The 20,674-nt window shown below is 36.1% G+C and overlaps 1 protein-coding gene across 6 annotated transcripts in view; it reads left to right on the top strand.

Annotated features, from left to right (window-relative positions):
* The window catches only part of FAM184A (family with sequence similarity 184 member A), a 71,034-nt gene that overhangs the window by 44,494 nt on the left and 5,866 nt on the right, over positions 1-20,674 (top strand). Inside the window, exons 10-17 of one of the 6 annotated variants that reach the window (XM_041423893.1) lie at positions 6,574-6,615; positions 10,694-10,906; positions 11,914-12,067; positions 12,477-12,604; positions 14,701-14,885; positions 15,356-15,502; positions 18,377-18,494; positions 19,185-19,289. In XM_041423893.1, coding sequence (XP_041279827.1) covers positions 6,574-6,615; positions 10,694-10,906; positions 11,914-12,067; positions 12,477-12,604; positions 14,701-14,885; positions 15,356-15,502; positions 18,377-18,494; positions 19,185-19,289 — 1,092 coding nt within the window. The remainder of the gene's footprint in view (positions 1-6,573; positions 6,616-10,693; positions 10,907-11,913; positions 12,068-12,476; positions 12,605-14,700; positions 14,886-15,355; positions 15,503-18,376; positions 18,495-19,184; positions 19,290-20,674) is intronic. The other 5 variants (XM_041423895.1, XM_041423897.1, XM_041423896.1 and 2 more) reach the window with 5 other exon arrangements.

The raw sequence follows: 20,674 nt of genomic DNA, 5'->3' as shown, positions 1-20,674 counted from the left end.
TATCTCTGATACACATAATTTTTCTGGAAGACAAAAAAGAAAGTGCTTTTTCCTTTTTTTCCCCTGTAAATTGCACCTAGTATTTCTATGTCAATCCATTCGAGAGTTTTGTAATGAAATATGCAGTGAATTCAGATATGCTTGCTCCTTTCCATTCCTCTTAGCTTTATAATGGGGTTTTAACGCTTTTCTTAAAAACATTTTACTGCTGAGAAAGCTTCAGCCAGGGCCAAAATAGCTGGAATTTTCTTCCTTTTTTTTTTTTTTTTTTGAAAGCATAAGCATGTTCTCTCTTTTGTCTGTCTGTCTTGTGCAACCTTCAGTTCTGGGCACTGAAACATACAGGTTAAGATTTGTATTCTTCTTATCTGTTTCTTCTTGTGATATGTTGGGGTTTTTTTCCAGTAAACTGAATCAAGAGTTCTCATTGTGGATGGGCTTTTCTGTATTTGAGCCAGTACTGGTTCTCCCATCTTCCTTACTTTTCAGTAACATGTTTCAGTAAAGTAAATGTTTTTATCATTATGTTTTCTCATATGTAGCTTTCCTATTCTTCTAGCTTCATACATGGCCAAGCACACGTGACATTCTTCTTTCTTACCTTTGTCAACTTTTCACACCAAAGATATGTCTGCTACAAATGGAAATACCAGAAGTACAGCAAGAATGGATAAAAGTGTACTACATACATTTCAGTAGCTGTTGTTTGTTTTTCCTACTGCAAAGACTCAATTTTTGAAAAATATGTTGAGATTTCCTCTTCAGAGTTTGTTTCTGTGATGGGGTGCTCTTTTTTAAACTGTCAAAGTAAATAGGAGAAACTTTGACTTGTATGAAAAAGTAAATATTTCCTTCTGATGTAGTTACTATTCAAATTGTAGTTTTCAGGAAATGACAAGCTCGGTATTAACATACTGGTCTAAAAATCCTGATTATACTGCTGTTGATGGAATGCTGAGAAAGTCCCTGAACTCCTTTGCCCATCTATAAATGGCTTTTGATCAGGCTTCATCCAGAACCAGTTACTTCTCCGTCTTTAGTTGCCTCTGTAGAGGTGCTTATTGCAGAGCTGGTGTGCATCCGCTTTAACAACATCCAGAAACGCTGCTTTCTTTCCCCAGCACAAGGATTACTGACCTGTTCCACAGCCTGGGTAATCCTTGCATTAGAAGATTTGCTGTCAAATGGATGCTGGAAATTTCTACAAGAAATAACCTGCACATGCCGTGTATCAGTTTCCAAAAAGAAGGGAGATAAACTTTCAGCACAGAATCATTTTACTCAGCTTCCTGTCACTTGATACGGTCCTGAACACCCTGTCTAAAGACTTATCTGTCAGAAACAGAGTGGAGGTCAATTTCAACTAACTCCCTCCTAATTTGCTTTGGTGATTCTTGTTTTCAATAATACTAGTAAGGCTATCATGACATCTAGTGGATGGTAAGAGATGTTGGGCAAGGTTTAAAAAGCACTTAAAAATCTAAAATGTGAAAATCCAAAAGAATAAAAAGAAAAGTCATACCAAGGAGAGAGAAAAGAGCAGAGGGAACCCTGGAATGCAGTTCAGGATAAGGTTTTATGGCTCTTTTTCAATCTGTAGATACCTGTTTTTCCAAAGGATCATGCTTTTTTTGACTGTTGAAAATTTTGATTGAAGTTAATATAGCTCTCAAAACTGTAGTCTTAATGGGACTGTGCTGTAACCCATGCAGGCCTCACAGAGAATTAGGGGAGATTTGGGAGTTTCTGCCTAGATCCATTTTCTGTGTGCATCCTGCCACTCACCACTGGTTTAAAAGAATTGGTGCTCCTGTATTCCAAGTGGGAAACCTATGCTTTAAACAGGTCAGATCCTGCTTCACATGAGCATGTGGATAATCTCATAATCCAGACTCACTGCAGCCCTCAGAGGGCCAACTACTGAGAGTGCTTCCCCTGGTTTCATTGCTTTCTACTTCTCAATAAGGAATCCCTCTTGTTCTGGGCTCCCTATTCTCTGCAGAGATGAGATCCTGATGATGAGTTGGTGCATTTGTTCTGTCCACACTGGTCGTTGGAGTGTTGTCTGAAGCTTGGGCATGAAAACGAATGCCTAAGATTCAGCTGTTTGTTATGAGCCTTTGGTTTTGGTGAGCCCATTCAGCCCAGACTGTGCCTTCTTCATTATTTTACTCTTTGTTTAAAATATTCTGAATATAATGGAGGAAATTCATTAAAGGCCATTTACAATTAAGAGCTACTCAGCAAAACTGGCAAATAAAAGCAACAGAACAAATCAGTGTTTTCAAAGTATTTTCAGTAGGACACAGTAGGAATACTAACAAGTGTGAGTTTGTTCTCTGTTTTATAATAAATGTCTTGCTTTCATCTCTCTTTTGGTTCCTTCTTAATTTTTTTTCTCCCAGGGTGTTGTGTTTAATTCAGTCAAAAATATATATCTACGCTAATATTTGAAGTTGATATTTTCATATACAAAGAAACCTGTCTACCTGATCCTAAACTTCTAATTGATATTTCATGTCATGAAAAACTGGAGGAGATGGAAAGGCTTTTGGTTCTATTTGTCAATGGATGAAAAGAACATTAAATTCATAGTATTCTGCACAAGTAAAAAGTTTAATTTGACATTTGTAAGTTCACACTTTCAAAACTAGTAAATAGAAATCTAAGCCAAATCCAACAGTAATACCATCCCCAAAACAAAATTTCAATCCTATATTTATATATGCTTTTCCCTTAAACCTAAGATTAAGATTTTGGCAAGCATCTCGTTTTAAAACACTTCCCTTAACCTCTTTGCTCTGTACTTGCTTAAGTAGCTTTTGGTTCAAAACCAATGAAAACAGTGAACACTGGAAAGAATGACAGAGAACTGATCAAGTGGGGCAAAATTTGTTTGAGATTCAGCAGATGATTGAAATTCTAGACTAAGGGCAATGATACTTCTGTGCTCCAGGAGAAATTAGTTAAGGTGTGTTTATAATCTTTCAAATCCTGACAGCATTATGACAAATGAATGAATGAGGCTCTAGTCACTTTCCAAAACCTTTAAAATTATCAGGACATTCAAATGTACTTGTTTTTCCCCTGACCATTGAACTTGCACTTTGTTGGATTAAAAGAGTGTATTCTGAAATCCAAACAGATACAAATTTGCAAAATACCTAGGCCAACCCATGCCTTTCTATGATTTTGCCTAGAAGTGTGATAGATTCCTAGAACTGGAAAAGAGAAAACCTCCATCTTTTTAAAGCAACAGGATAAGTTTCCTACCCTCTGGCATCCTGGAGATAGCATCTTCCCTTTGGGGTTGCTCCAAAACCAGGAGGAAATAAGGACCAATTAGATCCCAGAGATTATTAAAGATTTCAGAATGCCTTGTATATACTTCTTTTTCCTTATCAGAAAACTGTTGAGTTTTGAGATGGGGAAAGGACTCTAAATGCTGCTTTTTCTTACCAGTCAGAGAGGGCAAACTTTGATGTAGCTCTCCAGTTCCTAGCATGTCACAAGCCTCGAGCCAAGTACAAAACGTTGTAGTAGCAAACAGCTGCTTTCCAAATCTCTGTGGAGTCATCTGCCACGTAAGCACTGCGCAGCCAGAGACTGTATATCTGCTGTCAAATCAGTCCTTCTCTTCAAAGACCTATGTCAAGGGAGAGTTTTAGGGTTGTTGTTGCTATTATTAGCTAGATAAAATGGGTTTATGCCAAAGGTCCCTTTGGCTTCTGTGCTAGGCACTTCAGAAACTCATTTCCTTTACTGATGTCTGATGGGTGGACATAGGATTTGTCCTTCAGAAAGGTAAGCAGCATCTCTGGGAGGTCATTCTTAAAATGAAGCAAAGACTGTGTAGCAATCTAGATCTGCTTTGATAAACCAGATAAAGTAGGAGCTTTCCCAGTTAGGGTCTCAGGTTTTACACAAGAATTCCTGTTTGCCAGCAGTGTTTTGAAAATTCAGTAAGCCATATAGCCAAGTCAGATTGTGACAAACTGTGACATGAAATGTCAGTGAGGGAAAAGTGTTACATAACTGATCTTTGGGTGGTATGAAGACTGATGCTGAAATTAAGTGTCAAGCCTCTCTAATGTTGTTGAAAGTAATTTTCAGTTCAGAGAAACCATAAAACAGGAGAACTTCCCTGCATTCAATTAGTTCATGTCCTGTAGGAAACAATGTAACTGAATGAAAATGTGAAAATGTCACTGGTGCGGTAAATGTCCTTCTTGAGGAAAATGACACCATTTCATCACCAAGAATGGCCCCTGTGACAGCTGCGATGGGAACACAAACAACTGTTCATTACAACAAGCAGACACAAAGCTTGAATAGCTTCAAATCACTAAATCTGTTCTTTACTGCAATGCACATTTGCCCAACTAAACTGAAAACTCAGCTCTTCTAGGAAAGATGTTAAAAGAGAGCTGAGAATTCCAATCTTGTTCCATGTGTTGTTTGCAAAGTCTTTCAGTCCTGCTGAGCAGCCTGCAATGATCAATGGGTTCTAAAGATGCTGCATATAAAGATGCAGATTCTCTGCTGCATCTCTGCTCCTCCTCTGAGTCATGATGAAGCTTTCTTGGTTGCGTCTGAGGCTTAGCTTTGCATATGCTGAGGGTGGAGAAGATAATACTTCTACTGAAAAATGAGACCACAAAATCAAGTGAAATCTGGTTAGCTAATACATATATACCAAGTACAAGTGTGTTTTCAGAAGTTTCTGTACTTTCAAGAAGTAAATTAATTCACTTGTACACCCTATAGGTTTCAAAGAGAACTGAGCCAAGTTTTCTTACACCACAGTAACATCACAAATGAAATCTTGAATTCCAACCTGTAGAAATAGAGTGATAGTTAAACCCACCTGCTTCCTTGTTTTTTAATCACCACTTTTCCCCATCATAGATATACAGACAGTAATAATTATGCCTGCATTCTTTTTGGTTCTTAATAGTTTCGTTATCCAGAACACGGATGAACCTTGCTATGGAAGTACTCATAACAATGTCTGGAATTTTAGTGAAATTTCTTAATAACACTTACACCAGTGCTGTTTTGGAGTACTGGATTCTGAATGTGTTCTACATACTGTTGAGTATGGAACTGCATCTGTTTGAATAGCTGCACGTTTTGCTGAAATTACCCCCCATTCCAATTGACTAGCCTATATTATTTTATTTTTACTTGGAACTTCTCTTCAGTGTACTGCAATGAGAACTTTTCTGCTTCAGGTGTAAAATCTAAGTATTTCTTAGTTGTACCACAGTGCTGAATAGATGCATCCACCAATATAAAGTCCCAAATGTTCTGGAAAGTGAACATTTATTTAGCTGGAGTTCATTCCTGTTCATTACAGCTTTCCCCCTAAACAAACCAAACAAATGGGAAAGGAAACACAATAAAAATGGGAGGATTTGTTCCAAGTAGCAGTGTCAAAGTCTGGTGTTGGAATCAGAGCTGTTAGCTGCTGCTCTCTTACCTTGTCTGCTGGAGTATGATGCCTCCTAGTGTTCCACTCTTGCATAGATTAATGTTTATAACTCTTACGATTTTAATAAGCTCATTTTAGATATTTTACAAAAATGTATTTTTATTTTGTGCCCCTTTTTTTAGATTCTTGAGACTAAATAACAATTTCTTTTTTTTATTTTGGCAAAGTGTTATCTAATAGTTCCCATCTGCAGGCTTTCAGGCTGGTGTCAAAATACCTGCTGTCTCCTGGAGAAAGCAGTCTTCTTCACCAACCTGTGACAAAAAGGGAAAGTGGTCATGCTGGATTTGAAATTCCTCTCACTTCATTTCTGATGACTCTGTTCTGTGCATGTGTTTGTGCTTATCTGCATCTTTCGTATATATAAACAGGCATTTTCATATACGTATGAATTATGTATATTTGTATGATCAATAATATTTCACAGAGCATTTTCTTGGCAATATGTTGGAATTTTTTGCTTTTCATTAGTAATCACCACTGGTGTAAGTGGTGCATTAAATCATTTTGTTGCTGGAGACTTTCAGGAATAGTCTTTCATTTGGTTCTGAATTTTAAGAAAGTTAAACGTAGTGTTTTAACAGAAATGTCTTCTATTAGTTCATTAATGACTAAACTAATCTTCTGCCCTTTAACAGTGAAAATTTATCTTTACTATGATGTGCTTAATATGCTTTTGATATTTGAGACACAGCTGATTGTTGATTGTGCCTTTATGTCTGTTAATGCACTTAATGATTTCTTCCCAACATTTTTTTTTGCCATAAAGGAGAAGAGAAAACAAGTGGATAACTTAAAAAATGTGTTATATGTGTCTATATAGTTACATTATGTTAAAGAGATAGTGCTGTACTGTATGTCAGAAACATAACATGGTAAACCACATCATTCTGTTCTGTGTTCAGTAGCTTATAGACTAAGTCAAAGCAACATATTCATATTTTTTCCAGATGGCTTTCAACTTATTTTTCTCTGACCAAATTATGATTAATGTTCTGTTTACCCTTCCTTATCCCTTTTTCTTTTACTTAGTTGATTTCTGAATGTTTCCCTTTATTCCTGTGATCTTTCCTTCATAGCGGCACTGTCTCGGTGAAGCTTTGCATAAATCTATCAGCAATGTAAGTGATTTGCACTTACAGCTCGTGAACAGGGCATGCTTGCACTAATCAACCTGCATATCCTGCAGTACTGCTTTACAGCTTAAGCCCATGAAATGGGAGACATGGTAATACTTGGGACGAGAACATTTGCTGCTATCAAAGCTTGTGTAGTGCATCCCCTCATCTGTGTGACTGTGTGTGTCACTGGCATCGAACACTGTGTACGTGGCCATAACATGAGAAGCGTCTTCATGTCATTGTTAATGCAAGCAAGCTTGTGGGCAGTGCAGATGTGTATTGCAGAGCTTTCTACAAAGCATGGGATTGATGCTCTGTTATAATTTGCAATTTTGCAGTGTAACTCATAATTGTAGCCAAACTGTTTTTCTATTTTTTTTAATTTTTTTTTTAATTCTCACTAATGTTTTTAATGTGCTGAAAACTTGGGATAAAAGTATCGGAAGTTCAGAGAATGGTGTTTAGAGCTGTTTTCTGTTGAATCCTCACTACAGAGGTGTAAGGAAGGGGTAGTCCAAAGACATACAAAAAGAGGCAATAGTGTTCTCAAAACATGCTCTGAAGGATTTCAGTCTATGCACTGAATAATCAAAATAATATTTAAAATCACATGCTCCTCTAAAAAGACTGATATTTTAAGCTTTTTTGTACTTTTCAACATCAAAACAAATTATTAGAAGGGTAAACTAATCTGACTTGCTTGCTAGAATCATTTAATCCTCATTGTCCTTTATTTTCTGTATGGTCTATTGATGCAAACAGACATCTCCAGACATTGACTCATTTCAGGCTATGGTTTTGCAGTCACTTTAATCTGGTGGAAGGATGAGCTGCTCTTGCTTATTCCTGTTCTGTTCAAAGATGGCTTCCTGCCCAGATGTCAGACTTCTCTTTGTCATCTTAGTTAAAATGTTTTCCACATTTCCAAGACAGAAATGAAAACAAAATTGTTTTGCCTTGGTCCATGCTCAACATATTTATAATTTATATACTGATAATTGTCAGAATTTGGAGCAGGAACTTAAGTGAGAGATAGATTTAACTTCAAGCCAAAAATACGTTTTTCATATTATTTTAATAAAAGTTTGCCTAAGTTACTGTGGTTGACTCTATTTGACTGTTATCATGAAAGGCTTGTTAGAGTGTGATCATTAAATTACCTGAGGTTCTGCAGGACTCTAGGGGCAGGACTTCCCCCTAGAATTGTACCTCCTGGTGGCCGGGACAGGACAGTGGTGAGAAACCTGAGGGACAGAAGTATGGTTGAAGGGACCAAGTAAGAATGGGCTTATGGATGAAGAGAAGGACCGGTAGGTATGAGGTTACAGAAAGGTGGGAAGGAGAAAAGGGCCCAGTAGCGAACATGGGATGAATTAGAGTAGATGGGGGTGTGAGTAGACCAAAGGAGAGTTTAGGTAAAATAGCTTTTTCTTTTTTTTTTCTTTTTTTTTTTTTTTTTCCTGGAGAAGGATGACAACCACATTCCAGAATGAGAAGATGCATTAATGAAAATTCAGAGCTGGCCATGCTGGCAGGTGGATTATGCAAACTCAAGTGGTGTGAGTTTCTAGGGGTGAAGAGAAAAAATACAGTATATATTATAAATAGATATTAAATAAATGTGATAACCCACAGTGATGGTAGATTATCAGTAGAGTTACACTGGTGCTAAAAATATTTTCTTTTATAGGTTGTTCATAAATAAGTAAGGTAGGAAACTTTGCAGCTTATAAATGCTTATTCAGAATAGAACAGCTGTAAAAGGCCAATGGACTTGGCAATAAAATATCAGATTAAGGCCAGTGTAGATAAATGCAAAATGATACATAAGGAAAGAAAAATTGTAACTTTTTCTGTAAAATGATGAGCCTTACCTTGACCTGTTACAACTAGGAAATAGCTTTGGGGATGCTGATATATAATTCTATGAAAACATCACCTCAGTGCTCCCTAGGACTCTCAAAAGCAAGTAGAACTTTAGGAATATAGGAGAGAAACAGAAAACATAACATGTAAAACCATACAAATCACTACATAAAAACAGAGTTTACTCTAATGTCCAATAACTTGTGCTGCTTTGGACTCCTAATCTTAAAAAAGTAGTAGTAGAAAAGGGGTAAAAGTAGGAAAAATGTGATAATAGATATGAAATAGCTTTCATACAAGGAGATAAGCCATACATTAAGCCAAAGCAGTTCAGTATGGCAGAGTTTGTAAGGAGGGAAATGGTAGAGCTATAGAAACATAAGTAGAATACAGCAAATGAAAATGGAACTTCTTTTCACTCCTTTCCATTACAAATACTGAAGATCATCATGTTAAATTGGCATGTCTGCATGGAACTTGATGCAGGATATTATGGATACTAAAAACTTTTATGGGCTCAAATAATAGTTGTTATTATTTCTTCTATAAATCTGCTCCAAAATACCTCTTCTGGTTTAAGAAGCATTGCTAGTTCCAGAGTCAAGCTCCCTACATTTATGCTTGGCCTTTTTTTTCTAGAGTAATCCTGGCTGGCCCTTTCTGCAGGCAAAACCAGAGATTGGACAAAACTTCAGTCTGACATTACACAATCTTTATATGAAATTTGTATTTAATGTAATTAGTAAAAGATTTTGCAAAATGGAGTGTAGGCCTTCCCTACGCTACTTTAATAGTAGCTAATCTTTTCCAAAGGTATCTGAAGTACAGTACTATTTATACAATGTATGTTAAAGGTAGAGTGTATGTTCCCAGACACAAAGACCTTGTGAATCTGAAATACAACAAGCTATGCTTTTTTCATTTAAATTAGTTTGATTTTTGTTTTCTTTTGCTTTACTTCTAATTTTTGTTTCTGTAGCTTTTTTCTTTCAAGTGTGCTTAAGCTGTGTCCTTCTAAAAAAAAACTTAACCCACATGTTTGGCAGCAATGTTCATGCTAGAGGTTGTACTTGGTATGCTGCAATTAATTTTTTGCTAAGTGGTGGATTTAATGTTCTGTAATTCAATAACTTGATGTGCAATGTCGTTGTGAATTTGACATAATTAATTTTAAGATATGCTGAATCAAATGACACTATCAGACTTTCATTTATAATTCCATATTATGCAATGCTCTGAGGCTTGAAAAGTATCCTTACTGATTAAAATTCTTTGTCACTTGGCAATTTTATTATCCTTCTTTTGAATCACTGTAGCAAAATTCTCTTTTGGTTAAATCTTGTTCCTAGAACCATGGAGGGTATCTCATGGCTATAAGGGGAATACAGGTTTAGTACTTTTAGTCTGAAAAGATGCTATCTGATGTGGAGAACAAAGTATAATATTATTATGAAAAGGAAATGGGACTAAAAAAGGAATATAGTGTACTATAATACTTGTTGGATGAAAAGCATTGTTTGTAACATCAGGTATTTCTAAGAAAACTAGTTGTTTGTGACTCAGATTGTTTAGATCTTGGAAACAAGCATAAAAATCATTCTCATAGTCTTACTGAACTAACAGAAAAATGTGTGATGGGAAATCCATCAAGTGTTACTTTTTTTTTTTTTTTTTTTTTTTTTTTTTTTTTTTGATGTTGAGTGGTACTGTTTCTTTCTAAATGAGAAAACCACTAGTAAGGTGGGACCATAGAATACAAAAAGATATAAAAACCAATGTAGATGTCACAGGTTGTCCTCCCCTATTCCGAGTACAAGATTGTCCTTGCAGAATGGGTATTCCCCTGAAGAATAGTTTAACAATCAAGTGTTTGATTCCAGACCTTGATAGTGTCATTTTTATTGATCTTTTATATAAAACCTAAATAATCTTTAATAATTTGGCCATTAAAAATTGTTTTACAGGTAGTGCTGCAGTATGAACCAACCAATATGATAATCCTTACAAAACCACTAAAATGTCACTATCATGTCTCTGATTCTCTACATATAACATTAACAACAGATTTAGTGGATGGATGACATTGCTTGTCTGTCTTTTAGCTAATGCTCTTGCTCTAAAATTTCAAATGTTTTCTGCTTCTGAATGTCATCTTTACAGCTGTTGTTGGTATTAATGACTAATGAATACTTGCTGTTCTGTTGTGGGTTAGATCTCCTTACTGAAGCAGAATCTGGAGATGCAGCTTTCCCAGTCACAGAGCTCTTTGCAACAGCTACAAGCCCAGTTCAGTCAGGAGCGACAGAGACTGACTCAGGAGATCCAGGAATTAGAAGAAGAGCATCAGCAAAGGCATAAGTCACTTCAGGAAGCCCATATCCTTGCCTTCCAAAACATGGAAGAAACAAAAGAGCAAGAACAAAAGGCACGTTCATATGGTTACTCCAAATTCTGTAGAGAATATTGCCCATTTTAGCATTTTGCATACACAGTTTGAATTAGTAAAGAATCTGCATAACTACTAAATTTCCTTTTCAGCTGATGTATTGTAGTAATACTGTTATCCAGTTAAATCTGAACAAGACATACTGAAAGTATTTTCTAATGCTGGCATTGTTTCATGTCTTACTTTATATACACATATATAGCTGTGTGTATAGGTATATAAAATTATTATCAACACAATGCATTTCTTTATGGTAGATTTGCATTGTTACCCTTAATATTATATTCTTATTTTGATTTTGATTAGGAATTTTCCATTATAGTGAAGTTTGCATGTATTTTCTGTCAGTAGACTCATTTGAAATGTATTTTATGTTTTCCTTATGTTAAAAATTGTGTTAGCTGTGACTTGCAAGATAATTTTCATACCCCACTCAAGATACTTTTTTAAAACCTTGACAAAACCAGCTATAAATTGGAATTTTGGTAATGCATGGTATGTGAGAGGTGGTATCTTAAGGTTTTTTGAGTTCAGCTCCAGAGTGTGCCTTTGCAATCAGTTTTCACACTATGTACCCTGAAGATCAGAAGGTGTGTACTAGGAACATGATGCTTCATACAATTCCATAGGGAGTAAACATGGGTGTCCTTAGGGAGCAGAAGTCCCCAAATGTGAGCACACTAGACCTGTACATGAAACTGCACCTTATTACATTGCTTGCTTTTGTAGATATATCCATGGATTGATTTTTTTTTGCTTTTCCAGCTGTGAGCCAAACAGGTTTTGTGCACAGATAATCTTGGTAACCATCAACCACTGAAAAGAAAAAATATGTTAGGAGGATAAGAAAAATATGAGTAGTACTAGAGTGGTTTTTTCCTAGAGTATGTCAATGCCTGCTTTTTGTTTCCAGTTGTTTAATGTGTAATGTTTTATAAATTCTTTAATTTGGTGTAGAACAAATTTTGTCAATTTTGATTTCATAGGAATTAGAAGAACGTTTACAACAGAAGCACTCAGAAGAACTTCATGCACTGAAAGAAACACATAAACAAGCCATGGAAGGCTTTAAATTGGAGATGGAACAGGAACTTCAGACTCTACGATTTGAGCTGGAGGATGAAGGAAAAGCTATGTTAGGTATACTATTTTCATATTTGAAAATGGGTCCAAAACCATTATTTCTGTTCATGCAAATATACACGCACATATGTGTGTGTGTATGTTATAACACTATAGTGTCTCTCTGAGTCATTCAGTGTTGACCTAAGTGTTCCTCTTAGAGTCACTATAAGTCTGAATATGTAAGCCTAGGCTCTTCACTTTGGAAATACCTCACTCTTGAGGCCTTTTGAAAGGAGTAAGCAACGAAAGTTCCTGATGAAGAACTGGTGTTTTCAGAAAACAAGAGGAATAAAATACAGGACAGTTACTTAGCTGATGTAAAGTATGTTTAGATCAGCAGCAATACCAGATGGAGCTGGACTGCTGCTGTTAATTGATATAAACATGTCCAATTTAAACTTCTCTCTTTGTTCATGGTAACCAGCTTCCTTGCGCTCAGAGCTCAACCACCAACATGCAGCAGCAATTGACCAGCTGAGGCACAACCATCAACAAGAACTGGTAGCTGCCAAAATGGAGCTTGAAAGAAGCATAGAACTTGGCAGGCGACAGGTAGGAGGCATGGCTGGCAACTGGCTGTAAAATGGCATGGTCAATATTAATTTTTCCCTTTGCTGGAGGCAAGAACTGTTGTGAACAAACAAACGTGTAATCCTTCAAAATCATCCAGCAGCAGCCACTAATGCATTCCTACCAGTTTCTTAAACTTCCTTGCTTAGCTTTTTCTGCCTTTTAAAACCTCATTCAAAGCCTAGAAAAGGCTCCCATATCCAGGTAGTTTCCTCTCAGAACTGCATAGCCGTGGGAGGCAAGTGCCCATTCTTGCAAAATTGTATTCATCTTCAGCTGCCAGCAGGAAGGAGAAAGCTGTTTCTCTTTGAAGCCTAAGAGATACGGCAAAATAAGTGATTGCTTATAGTGAAAGGATTGCTTCAAACTGAAGAAAAAAGTACACAAAAAGACCCCACCAAAATGAAGTTCCCAGAGCCAGTATGAACTACCTTTGCTTTCAGTAGCAAACTGATTAATTCACCTTTTATTTTTCATTTTTCATTTTATACACCATCAATTTTTCTGGTAGTAGCTAAAAATTCAAAGTTTAACCTCTATTGAAAGCCAGACTCCTGGAAATAAGAGGACTGGAAAATTACCTCTTTATTTGCCTATATAATAGGCTTTTCAAGATTGATTTACTGATAATCCAGCACCAAGGAGGAGGAGTTGGTTTAGAAATATATTAACAGAGGAAACAGGGTTTGTTAGACATAGCTTTTACACAAAAACAGAGACAGTCAAAGATGAGCCCTTTTTTAGTTACTCCTTGCTGGTTTAACAGTGTGGGCACCAGAGGCAAAAAACAAAGTGCTGTCATGCAGGATTTAGGATATAGTTTCAGTCATGTGTTGTTTAAGCCCAGAGTCTGGCATCTAAATGAGATGTCAGAAAAAAAAGTTCAAATTACAAGAAATGTTATTTGATCCAGCCAAACAGGGTGTACTTTTTGCCTCAGTGTAATGATCTGTTAAACACAAGCTTGGGTTGTACTGAGGTTTCTTGTGTTAGAATGCTCATCAGTTCACAGGATCAAGCTTGAATGAGATGGAGAGTAGTCTGATCAGGATATTTGCTACTTCTTGAAATATTTATATGTGTAGATGTAAAATTTTCCTCTGCTTTTTATAACTTTAACATAGTCTTTATATAGGAAGATACGTATTTATATTTAATTGTCTGCTCTTAAAGATGCCCTAAGAAGTTGGTGCACTATTTGTATTTGGTGCACATATTTGTATTTCCTCGAGGCATGAAGGAACAAAACACAATTGTACATAAAACTACTTTGGAATATCTTCTGATTTTCTCTGTGCAAACTACATGGTCATTAAATACTGTGAAACTGTAAGAAGTGGAATAGATGGAAATAGAAAACTCTGAAAAATTTGTCTTCATTACAACATTTCTAAATCAAGGAGGCTCATTATAAAAGCCATTGGAATGGGCTCCAGCTGGGTTTCCCAGATATTAACTTCATTGGAATTTCTTATGGAAAAAAAAAAAAAAAAAAAGACTTTTCTTGATTTATTGGACACAGTATCAATATAACATAGACTATTTAACACATATTCTGCTGTAAGATATTTATGACCTATGTATATATTGTAAGGTAGGAGACTTGAGAATCAGTTTTTGTTTGTGCAGGGCATACATCATGAGCAATTTTCTCCCATCGAATGAGGCTGTAAGGGAGAAAAATGTTTCTCTGGATCCTATGCTGATGAGGCAGAGAAAGTGAAATGCCCAGGCCCTGGATCTTAGTGCTACCTATTTTTTTTTCTTGTATGTATGGGCAAAAGGAAAATGTGATGAGCTACACCAATTTTAACAGGCAGTGATAATCATGGGTTTTAACTCTTCTTGCAAATGGAAATAATTTTTTACATAACTTTGATTTCCTCTTTGTACTTGTACACAATAAAAAAGCCCTTTGCTTTGATAATAATTTGTGTCAGCATCAAAAACTGGAAAAATTGTCTGTTGGATGGAAAATTCTGCTCAGATGTTTTCTTCCAAAAGCAAGTATTGTAGGCATTACCTCTAAGAAACAAGTCTATCTAAAATACTTTTTGATGCTTTTACTTATATCATAGGAAAAAGAATTTTTGTGCCGAATATCAGATCTACAAGATGAACTGAGGCATCGAGACCATCATATAGCTGAACTTGACAAAGAGATTCTGCATCTTCATGAAAATATAAGTGCATTGACAAAGGAATTAGAGTTTAAAGGGAAAGAAATTCTCAGAATACACAGTGAATCCAACCAACAGATCAGGTATGAATTTTTCCACTCTAAATTCAAACCTGTATTGTTTCACTTACCATTTTACTTTAAAAAAATTACTGTATGCAGTTTTAAATTTATCCTCTTAATCAAGTCATGTCATATCATTTAGTCTTCTTTAGTAAAGCTTTACTAGTAAAGTTAATGACTATGCTGTGCAGTTAAGTGACTTTTCAGTGACACATTTTGCCATATTTTAGTAGCAGTTCACTCAGGTGTTGGGTTTTTTTTTCAAATTCATTATGTTTGTTTGTTTTAAAAAGCATTAAAGGAGATGCATTTTCCATGAAATAAGCTAGAACATTGGAGAACAGTAAGTAGTAGGCTTTGATGAATCAGTAATTCCTTCTGTGTTGTCTGATATTATGTAAGAGCCATTAGAAGCATGGCAAAAAATCATGATGAACAAAAAAATCTGATTTTAGAATAACTCTTTTTTTAACAAAAACTAAATTAAACAGGATGCATGAGCAAGATTTAAGCAAGAAACATGAGAAAGAGCTGGATGTCTTGACAGCAGATCACATCAGAGAGAAACAAAGCATGCTGGCAGATTTTAATAAGACCCAAGAGCTGCTCAAGGAAATTAATTCAGCTTTACAAATTTCGTAAGTTTTGTTGCATTAAAAAGAATTGTATGTAGCTGCGTTTGAGTGAATAGTTTATTCTGGTGTCCATAAAGTCCTGAAGATACTATAGAAATGCAGAAGTACAAATACCTCAATAAAGTATGGGGGCTAATCTTGCATTCTTTAGGCAACACAATTTTATAATCTTTAAGGAAATGTAGTGAGGTAAGTTGTTAAGGGTTTGAGACAAAATTCAGGTAGGAAAGATTAAATCAGTGCAGTTCCTAGAAAACTGAAGAAAATTTCAAGTGGTTTCTTCCTCAAAATTTAATACATCTGTTTTGAGAACACAAGAATTCTTTCAGCAAGTTTTTAAACTTGTACAGTAGTTACTACTGCTAAGAAGTGAGCTTGTAGCATGAGTGATGCAAACACTTTCAGGTTTAGTAGCATAAAGAAAATTAGTGTGTGAAATGGATTGTATGAGCATAACAAAACAGAAGACTTAAGAGTTTGTCTGAATCAAAATGCCACCAGGGATTAGACCACTTAATGGTGGTAGAAGTGATATAATAGTGTGTCACCAACCAGTGTTTTCCTGTCCTCACATCCTTCAATCTCTGTCTCTGTGGTGTTACCCATTTGTTTCTGGCTCAGGTTTCATAGTACGTTGAGGGCTTCCAGCCACAAAGTTGTCACTAAGGGATTTGTATTTGCAGCATGGAAGATGTATGGCAGAGAGAAGAAATTGGTTCTAAGTTTTTGAGAGGAAGCTTTTCTAAATAAGTATCAGTTACAAATGGACAGTAAAGCCAAAATGCTTCTAGCTTTTTCTGGATAATGAGCCCTCAGAAATTGTATAAAATGGTATAATGAAATGGTTATAAAATTTTAGTTTTGACCCCCTTGTAATTGTCCACATGCATGCTCTATTGCCCTGATAAATGTGGTACCTTGCCGTTCAGTAAATTAGGTGTAAGCTGCCTCCTGTTTGCTGCATTTATCTTGTATGAGAAACAGGCCTATGGGCAGCCGCACCAGAACTGTTTTGGAAGTGTTTACCCTAAATGTTTTCTGCATTAAGTTGTTTTCTTCTCAGTGTCAGGGATTTTTCTGAATTTAGCTGGTTTTCTACTCCTCCCGTTTGCTCAATTTAGAGCTTTGAGAAGGCAGCCACTGGCCAAAAATCAGCAACCATCATCCAGGGTGCCCTGACCTGGCCTTCAGTGTGTTATTTCTCTGTTCACACTGAAGCAAGAAGCTGTCCAAAGAGGAAACTATGTAGAAAAGCTAACAAATTAAATAAAAATAAAAAAAACCCCAACAAAAACAAACTAAACAATACCAAAACCAAACCAAAAAAAGCCCCCAAACCAGAACAAAAGCAAAAAACCCACACACCCCCCGCCACCAACCCAGAGAAGTTTTATGCAGCTGTTTCTCAAGTAACTGTTCCCAGGTTCAGCCTCACCTAAAGCATGGCCTCATGAATGTTTCTAAAATAGAGAATGTGTCTTGGAATACTTGAGAGTAGGTGTCATTAATTAGGCTCTACAACTAAAGTCTTAAAATTACAAATTATCTGTTTGAAACAGAAAAAAACTCCAGTTCTCTGAAATACCTGAAAATAAAATGCAGCTGTGTGTAACTATCTACTGTACTCTGGGGATCTGTGTACAATAGCTTAACCCAGCATAAAAAGTGTGCACAAAAATTAAGCCAGCTGAGGCTATTTCTGTTCTGCTGAGTCAAATGCCTTCTCTGCAAGTAAAAACAGTCATGTTGTTCTCATTCATATTGTTTTATGTAATTACATTATATAATCTCCTCAGAATATATACAGGTTATTTGAAGGTTATAAAATTATCAATATAATTTAATATTAACTGCTTTTTCAGCTGCAAATCAAGCTGAAATCTCAGAGTTGCTTTTGAAGAGAAAATATTTATCTGAAGTGAAAAATTAGGTCTGATTCCAGGTGTCTGCAGTTTATTTAATTCTTGTGGAATTAGGCTTGACCTGATTTAGATTCAATTTAATTCACTGATTTTTCTCGGAGTTTGATTGGGATTTCCTTTCTTTTTTCGCTAAGTTTGTTAAATTTCTTGAATCTGTTCTGATGCTTGGTTGACTAATCTGCATCAGGGCTGAATACGTGAAAGACATATTTTAGTACCTTCCTTTGAAACTATATTTAGCATCATGAGCATGTTATTAGTTTAAAGGAGACACAATAATTTGAAACTGTCATATCTTCAAAACTTGTTCTTTAAGTAAAAGTGATACTTTTACAGTTATATGTACAATTTCTCTCTCGGTTGGCTTATTTCACTTCTCTCCTTTAATGCTTTCCCACTAGGCATTTCAAATTTCCTCTTGGTTTTTTTTTCAAATGTTTATCAGTTGTTACATTAGATATCCTAATATCCAAGTGTTATTCCTTTTGTTTTGCAGCCCATTCCTTTATTTCATCTCTAACGTACTAAGTAGCTTTTTTGTGGAGAGGAATTAGTTACCAATTAATCTTCAGTGTTCTTGAGTATCTTCTGTTCCACATGAGCTGAGGAAGACGCTGTGCTTTTGAATGCTTTATTTTTAGCCTGACTTACAAGTGGCCCTTTTCAAAAATGCAGTAGTGCATGCACAGGAAGGATGTTAAGTTTTTTGAATGTTCCCTAGATTATTAGCTGCTGGAGCAGAAGTTACTGTTATTGGAGCTTTTTTGTTTCTTTTGTTTCTTAACTATCTAAAGTGGAAGAGAACATATAGAAATTAATTTCCTTCAAGGTGGTAAGAAAGTCATCCTCTGTTTTTACTCCCTGAACTCTCTTTTGTACTTATCAAAAATGTGACTATTCACTCACCATTTAACACTGGGTCAGGCTAAAGGGGATATTCTTCTTTTCTATAAAGTTTAGAAGAAATGGAAGAAAAATATAAAAACAGAGAATCAAGACCAGAAGACTTGCAGCTTATCTCAGAACTGAAAGACCTAATTGCAGAACGGGACCAGCTCATAAAGAAATTGATTGTAAGACTTCTATGCTCTCTTGGTGTAATATCTTGACAAATACAAAAGTTAATCTGATTCAAAGTGTTTGAAATGTATTTAAAGAACCAATCCTGCTAGCATGTTATTCATATTCTTTGACACATTATTCCTTTGGTTTCAATGACTCATAATAGTAAAACTAATTAGATACAGAGTGTTTCCCAAAAATCAAACATAATACAGTGTTACAAGAAGTATTTTGACATCCTTTATCAGATGTCTCCTGCCTCAAATCCTGGGACAAGACAGCCATGTAAGGCATATAAGAATTACTTTCTTCTGTGAGGCTTCTAAGATCAAGATCCTGACCTGCTGAGCTTCCCAGATTCAGGCACAACACTCTGGCTTGGGTTAGTCTGATTAGATCCCAATTAAGAAGCAAGAAGGAATGAGGAAATCAAAATTGAGTAAATATCAGAATTTAACTGTAGTGAGTCTTTTGCATAATCCACTAGACTGTGCTCACACTCAGGACCACGGAACTGCATAAATAGAAATTATTTAGATCATTCTATATAATAATATATAAACATGAAATGCAATTTTTATAATTGTCAGTTTATTTTAAAATGTAATCATAAATTCATTTGAGACCATTTTACAGGCAGATTTGGCCACTAACTGATTGAAAATGCATAAAAAGGAGTTTCTATCTGTTGTTCTTTTTAGGAGGACAAAAAGTTCTATCAGCTGGAGCTAGTAAACAGGGAGACTAACTACAACAAAATGTTTAATGCAAGCCCTAATGTTGGTGTTATTAATCCATTGGTGAAGGTATGTTCCATGGACTTCATTGCTAAAGTAAAGAAAAAGAAATCTAAATACATAGTAAAAAGAAAAGATATATGTCTATGTGTGTGTGCCTGCATCTATACATAAATCACTCTTAACAGACATGTTCAAAACAAGGAACATAGTTTTCCATTTGTCTACTTATTTTTGTGTAGGTTTCTTTCTTTTGTGTTGTTGAGAGATCCATTGATGCTGTTGCACTGGTTTGCTTGATGTGTGTGACATAAAACACAGGTCCTTATCACAAAACTGCAAATTTAAAATGGAGAAGTGACAGAAAGGCAATAGAGGGCAGAACTGTATCATGCAACAGAGAGCAGTGACACCCCTAACTGGTTTTAGTTTCATGATTTTTCTTGGTTATTATGGAAAGGGCAAGGGCACTTAGCACTTTTTGGGAAGCAATCAGGGTGGAAGAGCATTAGAAAGACAGGATGGAGGGACAGTAAAAGGAAGGGAATAAGGGTAAAAAGGGGAAGGGGAAGCACATGTGAAGGGCATGGAATGAGTCTGAAGGGGGAAAGACATAGAGTAAGATTGGAGAAGTGGAATAGCAAACCAGTATGGACAGTGGAGGCTGCAAGAGACTGAAGGCAGTCTCTAGCCTTCTCAGTTATGGTCACCACCTATACAAGTGAAAGCACTTCAGCAGCAACCTTTGCCAGTTCTCTCCATCCTGCTGAATAGCAGCCAGGGAAGGCTGCTGTACACACTGACATAGTAGCCTTCCTGTGAGTTCAAAAGCCAGCAGCATTCCTTCTTGAAGAATATGGATAGACTGTGGTAGAGTACCTAAATACTCTTCCTTTGCTCCACTTCAGGAGTGAGTCCTCTGACATTTCCTTCCTCCTTGTGATAGGTCATTTCACTTGCATCGAAGGGAAAGTGAAAGCTGTAGAGATGGAAGTTAGGAAGGTTCTGAAGCAGAGACTAAAACCCAAGGGGCACAACCTGAGCAGCTCAGATTCTCAGGAGCTTCAGTGATCAAGGTTCAGGCTCAGGTTATATAAAAGGAGGTCTGGCTCCATTATTTGAGATCAGGTTAGCCACTCTGACTGCAGTTTCATATCAGATCAACATATTTTGCACTTATGCACAAACTTTTGCTGCAAAATGTCAATACTCTCCTATTATTTTAACAAGCCCAGCAGCACTCCCGAGCTTATCTAGATGACTAATTTTTATGCTAACTGCATAAAAGAAATTCGTTTGGGCCCATTAGAGACAATACCAGGACTTTGAGGTACAATTTCAATGATTATTTGTAAATGTTGAAAGTCTGTCTGAACCATCCATTTATAAAGATGTAAAAGGTAACCATTTAGTATATAACATTGTTTTGTGTGAAATCTGAAGTGTTTGGGAAA

The sequence above is a fragment of the Onychostruthus taczanowskii genome, unplaced genomic scaffold, assembly GCF_017590055.1.
Source record: "Onychostruthus taczanowskii isolate IOZ18803 unplaced genomic scaffold, ASM1759005v1 scaffold8, whole genome shotgun sequence".
NCBI classification, from domain to species: Eukaryota; Metazoa; Chordata; class Aves; order Passeriformes; family Passeridae; genus Onychostruthus; species Onychostruthus taczanowskii.
The sequence above is the reverse complement of the archived record's forward strand: the minus strand, read 5'-3'. Positions and strand labels throughout refer to the sequence as shown.